We start from the raw sequence: 6,932 nt of genomic DNA on the forward strand, positions 1-6,932 counted from the left end.
GTCCTGATGTCTTGCCCTCAACCCTCTCCTCCCTGCCTCGCCCCCGCCCCCGCCCCCACCCCTCAGCGCTTTAATCCCTCCTGCTGCTGTGCCGCCTTATCTGTTCCCAGCAGCTTTCGCTACTGCAAAGCCCTCTCCCCCTCCTCTTCTGGATCTTCTCCCTGCTCCTTCCCTGGCTCTCTCTTCGCTCTGACCTGCACTGCCCACCCCCCCTCGCCTCTCAGGCCGGGAGATGGCTCCTGGCTGACACCAGATCTGCACCCCAATGCCCTCTCTCCAGCCTCAGCTCCGACATTGCCAGCTGCCCACCCACTGCTACACTGGCCTCCTCCCCCCACCCACCCCTACCCCAAAGGCCCCACAGACTTGGTCAGTTTCTGTCCAGCCAAGATTTATCTTTCTTCTTTCCCTGCCCTCCCTTTCCTGGCCCCCTCCCCAGTTCCTCCAGCCGTCCTTCAATCCTGGACCTGGTCTCCTTCAGTCCCTAGTGACCCACTCTCTCAGCGTGGGCATCCCAAAGGGGGTTAGGGGTGCCACAGGAGTGGGGTCTGGGCTGGCCCTAGGATGGGGCCTGGGGTGCAGAGTGCAGGGGGCAGTGGGGGAAGGGCCTGGTGGTGGGACACTAACCCTCCTAAGTCGCTTCAGATCACGTCCGGGCCTCCCCACCCCCCTTCTCCGGGACTCTCATTAACCGTTTCTCCTGCCTCGTCCGCAGCATAAATAACCCAGATAAATCAGCCGCGGTCCGCCCCCCGCCCCTCAGCCCCCGCACAGCCCGTTTGTCACCGCTGCTTGCTCACCAGCCAGCCTGGCCCAGTCCCGGCCTCCACCCCCCAGCGTGGTCCCTGCCCACCCGCACTGGCTCATCCCTTGGTCCGCACCAGAGCCGGGGCTGGAACAAGTGTCTGGGCTGTCGAGGATGGCAAGGGGGGCGTCCTTTGGGACCAGGAGGGAGGCTGGGGACTCTCTCTAGGGGAATGCTTTCTAGGATTTTGGGGGTCATGTCATTTAGAATGGGGCCACCAAGACAAGGAGTTGGGGCCACACGTGGTGGGAAGGGGCGAATGCAGCTCAGCGTGGGGGTCCCTGTGCTGGGAGAAGAGGCAGAGCCCCAGGAGCCCTGATGCAGGAAGACCTGGAGGGTCCTTGGAGCCCCACACGCTGCATTCTGGGAGGTTTTATTTTGTCCGAATAACACCTGCCCCCTCCCAGGTGCTCAGAGTCAGAACCCCCTGCCCTCCCTGTCCCTCCGTCACTCTGCCCCCATTCCCATGCCCTGCCTGGTCAGGCTGGACAAATGCCACTCTAATCTCACCTCGCAGTCCATCCACCGTTCTCTTTCTTGGTCTGGAAGCCTAGTTCATCCCGTTTGGGGTGGGGGTGGGGGGGGCGGGTGGAGAATTGAACTGGGACCTAATCTGGGGAATGGGGACAACAGGGGACAGGACACCTGGCTAAGGCTTCAAGCCAGACCCGGTAATCACCCCCCACCATGGCCCCCGCTCTGTACCCGGCACTCACACTCCCAGCTAGAGTCCCTGACGGCCCTTTCCCATTTTGATCACACCCAGTTCGGGTTCTGGCCAGCTACACTTGGCCCTGACGCTCACTGCAGGGGGCAGCCTGTCCCCTGGGAGCGGGTGGGGGGGCAGGGAGGGGATGGGAGAGCTTGGGCGCTGGGCTGGGGGTGGGGGTGGGGAAGAAGCTGGGCCGGGCCCCAGGGACCAGCTGGGCAATGAGCCGGGGAAGCAGCCAGGAGGCTAAATGAGGGAGATTATCACCCAACTGCAGCCGGGCAGAGAGGGAGGCAGGCAGGGAAGCAGGGAGAGGGAGGGGAGAAAGGACGGGGGGCCAGAGGGAGAGCGGGTGTAGGGGGCCAGGGGGGAAACAGGAGACACTGGAGTGGGGGGCAGACCAAAGGATGGGCTGAAAGGGTGGGGTGGGGGGACTCCCACTGCGCATAGCCTGATTCCTGGGAGTCTGTACGATGGGGACGCGGGACACCTGGAGACAGCTGTCTGTCTGTGGGGCAATGGTGGGGGCGCCTGCCCTCCACTTCCAGTGCCCCGGGCTCCCCGCTCCTCCCCCACACCAGTTACCACCCAACTTCATTCCCTCTAAAGGCGGAAGGCTTCCTGCCAGGCCCTCAGGAGGAAAGAGGATGTGCTTTTGGCTCCTGATGGAGGCCAGTGTGTTGTGGGGAGTATGACTATGATCTCAGTGGATGGCAGGGCAACTTAGGGATGTGCACTGAGTCCAGGGCAGCAGCGAGTGCTGGGAAAAGCTTGGGGCGTAGCTCCCCGCTTTCTTGGCTGAGCCCCAGACTGAAATAACCTTAAAAAAGCAATTAAATCACCTTTTAAAAAAAGCAAAGAAAAATCAATACTAGGAGAAAGGGGAAGAGAGGCTGGGGGAGGACAAGGGGGTGGGGGAGGAAGCACTGGAAGGGTCCAGACTTAAAGTCCAGCAGAGAGGGGAAAGCGTGGGAGGGGCAGAGAGAGGGGGACGATCAGCAGCTGCTCCCAGTGCCAACCCCACTTTTCTTTTGGGGACCCTGCCAGATGCAGCCCCTGGCCCCAGGGGTCTTATCTTCCCAGCTTGGGGGTGCTGGCTTGTGGGGAGGCTCAGCCATGGGGCCCCTCAGGATGCTACTTTGATGAGAGGCTGGGGACAATCCCAGCAAAGTGCCAACAGGGCCAGGGTATGTGTGTGTGTGGGGGGGGGTGTTGGGATCCATGCTGGGGTGACCTGTGATGACTGAAGGGGGCTGACCTGTTCTTGCCTCCCAAGGGTGGCTCCCCTGCACCCCCCACCCCCATGGGGGCTATCCCTGGGGCCCTCCTCCAGGGCCCAGGGCAGGGGCTGCGCCCCGAGGGGGCAGGCCTGACGCCTGACACGCGGGAAGGGGTGGCCACCGGGCAGCGGGTGGACTCTCGGGCTCTAATCCCCAGCAGCTGCAGTTTCCCTCAGATCGATTCCCCTTCTCACTTTTTTTTCAGCTGCTGGTTCCACGGCTCTCGGATCGATGGAGCCGCCTCCCCCGCCCCTCTGAGCTTCCTCTCCCTGCTGCTCATTAGCGCCCCGATTAATCAGCCCCCCCCCCGTTTCCTCTAGGGGACAAGTGCTTCCTCCTCCTTGAGGACTTGCGCTTTCACAGGGCACCCCAGATCACAAGCTGCTCACTGGGACCCCCCCACTGGGGGCACCGAGACTTCGCCTCCCGGCTGCCAACAGGGTCTGTCCCTGCCTGTGATAACAGCCCACATGCCTGCCTCCCCCACCCCCGCAGGACAGCAGCCCCTCTGGGCTCCCCTGCCCCACTCTGCCAGGGGACACCCCGGTCTGTTTTTTTGGGTTGCACACCCTGCCATTCAAGCCCTGCACACGTCTGCTCCCTCCAATACCCCCATGTGGCCTCTCTGCTCTCTGGCCTGTTCACTCAACAGCATCCTCCCACCCCCAGCCTGGCTGTGGCTAGAAATTTGGAGAAGCAAAGTGGCCACAGATGTACAAGCCAGCCAGGGTGCCCTCTGTCCCAGACATAGGAGTGACTGAGTCGGGGTGGGGCGGGAGAAAGTGGGGGTGGGGTGGCCAGCGTCCCAGAGGGGGCAGGGTATGGTCAGTGTGGAAGTCTGGAGCAAAGCTCTAAGGAAGCCAAGAATCTTGGTGGCCTCAGGTTGTCCCCTTGTCTGTCTATCCTGCCCTCCTCTGCCTCTGCCCCCCCCCCCCCCATTCAAACAAGTGGCTCTCCCAAGGAGTTTCTAGAAGCCACCGTGAGGGGTGGGGGGAGTGGGGTCAGGTGGTGGCTGGATGCTGGAGTCAGGAGTCAGGGAGGCCAGGAGCTGGGAGACAGAGTTGGCTGACCCCTCCTGGGGTGTGGCCCAGAGAAGTGGCAGAATGAGCTGAGGGCTCTGGGTGCAGCGTCTTCCTTGGGTGGCCTGGGAGTGGGGCCATCAGAGGACCCCGCGAGTGGCTAGGGTATAGCAAGAGTTTGTGGGGCAGCTCGACGAGGTCTCCGGCAGAGACCAGGGATCCCTGTCCTGGGCTGGGGGCTGCCCCCTCCCCTGGCCTGGCTCCTGCCGCCCGTGCCGCCGGTGAAACGCTGTTGACATGTCCTGAATTATTAAGCACGGGGTGGGCTCCGGAGCACATGCTGAGCGGAGCGGCTGGGGCTGCGCGGCGTGGCGGAGCAGCTCACTCGCTTGCTCGCAGGGACACACGCAGGGGCTGACAGCTGTGCTGGTGCTGATAAGGGAAGCCACAAGGAGACGATCGAGGAGAGAGACAAGCGGCGGCAGAGGCAGCAGCGGCAGAGGCAGCACCAGGGCTGCGGAGCTGCTGGGAGTGGGAGTGACTCCCCCACCTCGGGCCCCCACCCTGTCCCCATCCTCCTCCAGCTTGCCCTGAGTTTAGAAGAACAGCCGCTGCCACCACCGACACTCCGGAGGGCACCGGGGGCTGCTGGCCAGGGAGGGACAGGGGCAGGGAGGCTCTGGCCAGTTCCAGCAGCCGGGGACAGATGCCGATCGAGATTGTGTGCAAAATCAAATTTGCAGAGGAGGATGCGAAACCCAAGGAGAAGGAGGCAGGGGACGAGCAGAGCCTTTTGGGGGCTGCGCGGGGGGCAGCAGCGCCCCGGGACCTGGCCACCTTTGCCAGCAAGAGCACTCTGCACGGGCTGGGCCGGGCCTGTGGCCCAGGCCCCCATGGACTTCGTAGAACCCTGTGGGCACTGGCTCTATTCACCTCGCTGACCGCCTTCCTGTACCAGGCGGCAGGCCTGGCCCGGGGCTACCTGACCTGGCCTCACCTGGTGGCAATGGACCCCGCTGCCCCAGCCCCAGTGGCGGGCTTCCCGGCTGTCACCCTCTGCAACATCAACCGCTTCCGGCATTCGGCACTCAGCGACGCTGACATCTTCCACCTGGCCAATCTGACAGGGCTGCCCCCCAAAGACCGGGACGGGCACCGAGCCGCCGGCCTACGCTACCCGGAGCCTGACATGGTAGACATCCTCAACCGCACTGGCCACCAGCTTGCCGACATGCTCAAGAGCTGCAACTTCAGTGGGCATCACTGCTCCGCCAGCAACTTCTCTGTGGTGAGTCCTGCCAGCTGGCCCGCCTGGCCCGGGGTGGTGGTGGTGGTGCGTGGGGGCATCCTCAGCGGGGTTTTCCTTCCTTCCGCCACCAGAGGCTGGCCTCGAGTCTCCCCCAAGCCTGGTGTTTCCCTCTGGCTCCCCAGCCATGGAGCTGGGGACACCCAGGGGCTTACCCTGGTGCTGCTGCTGCTCCTCCTCTTGGCTTTGCTGCCACCGCAGTGCCCAGGTCTGGGGCTGGGGTCCTGGAGGGGCCCAGGGGCCCCAAAGCTGGTCAGCTTGCAGGGGAGGAATGCACCACGCCAAGGCTGGGCCAACTGACCCCACTTTTCTTCTGTGGCTTCTGGGTTCTTCTCCTCACCAAATGAGGGTGAAGGGGAGAGGTGGTGTGGGGGGTTCCAGCAAGGGAGGGCCTCCGACTGCCTCCTGGGGAGCTGGCTCGGCTGGCAGGCTGGATGGAGAGGATCTTCGTGTACACTGGGTGTCAGTGTCTCTTCTGTCTCTGTCTCTCACACACACCCCCTTTCACAGACTCCCTCACACATCCCTCTTTCATGCTGCCCCTCCGGCTTCTCCCGCGTTCCAGTCCCTCCCTCCGTTTCCTGGTTGCTGCTGCTCCCTTGCCCGGCTCTGGCTCTGACACTGAGAATCACTCATTCACTCTTGTGTGCATGGCTCACCCTCACTGCTGCCCAGCGCACACACACACACACACACACCCCTATGGCTCCGGGACACAGTTTCCTGCACACTCCCTGTCACACACATTCAGTGTCCCTGCCATTACACTCACGTGCACACCTGCACACCCACACAGCTAGAGAGCTACATATCTCTGTGCACACATCCCAGCTCTTACTTAGCTGCCAAGGATCACGGGGTCACGCAGTAGATGCCATGCCCTCTTGTGACACCCCCCATCTCTCTCAACCCTGCTCCCCATGTGGGAACTGCTGTTGCCATCTCTCACCATGTATGTGAGTGTGGGGGGTCTTGCATGCCACCTGTCTGTCAGTGCTCCATTCACCCAGTCAGGGGTTATCTATTATTCCTGGTGCCTGGGATGCCTGTCCCAACCAGCTTACTCCCGGCATTGTGTATGTGAGTGTTTTCATGCGTGTTACCACTGCCCAGACGCATATGCACATATGTGTTGTCAACATGGTACCCACTTCAGCCCAGCCTCCAGGGCCAGCCCAAGAGACGGGGGACTTTCCCTCCTTATGGACGGGCCACCCCTACCCAGGCTCTCACTCACTCACTGCCTCAGTATCACCAGGAGACATGCTCCCACTAGGTGCCTGCCTCCCTCCTGCAGCCTCGGGGTCCTCCTGCCATTGGGTAGGAATGGGGGGAAGGGCAGAGGGAGAGGGGTGTGCTGGGACAGGAGTCAGGGCACTGACCTGCCATCCTGCTACAAACCTCCTCTTTTATGAGAAAGTCACTGCTCCCAAAGCCAGAGCTTGAGTGTCCCCCAGAAGAGGTGGGGAGTGCAGTGTGAATGCGGACTTTCAGATCCGTGGGTTCTTCTATGTGGCATCCTCACCCGTCTGAGGTGGGGGGACAGAGCCCAGTCTTAGCAGGTGCTGTTGGGGCAGAAATCAATGGGCGCTTTGTGTCCCTGAGCTGGAGTTTGTGTCCTGGCCCTGGCTGGGGTGGAAAGGGAAGGGGAAGGGTGATGAAACCCTGGCAGGAGGGAAGGGTAGGAAGAGATAAGAGGGATTGGGAAGCCAAGGTGAGGGGAGGCAGGGGGGTTCCTGCCTTGGCCCTTCAGGAGAGGAGCAGTGCAGAGGATACGGAGGAGGGAGTCCCTGCTCAGCTGCGAGTCTGATCC

At 62.5% G+C, this 6,932-nt stretch overlaps 1 protein-coding gene across 1 annotated transcript in view; it reads left to right on the plus strand.

Moving 5' to 3' along the window:
* The first annotated feature begins 4,150 nt into the window (after positions 1-4,150).
* Positions 4,151-6,932, plus strand: part of ASIC4 (acid sensing ion channel subunit family member 4) — a 22,228-nt gene continuing 19,446 nt past the window's right edge. Inside the window, 3 exon segments of the mRNA XM_014463020.2 lie at positions 4,151-4,191; positions 4,193-4,475; positions 4,478-5,101. Of these exon segments, the coding sequence (XP_014318506.1) occupies positions 4,151-4,191; positions 4,193-4,475; positions 4,478-5,101 (948 nt within the window).

The sequence above is a fragment of the Myotis lucifugus genome, unplaced genomic scaffold (genome assembly GCF_000147115.1).
Source record: "Myotis lucifugus unplaced genomic scaffold, Myoluc2.0 scaffold_3, whole genome shotgun sequence".
Lineage (NCBI taxonomy): Eukaryota > Metazoa > Chordata > Mammalia > Chiroptera > Vespertilionidae > Myotis > Myotis lucifugus.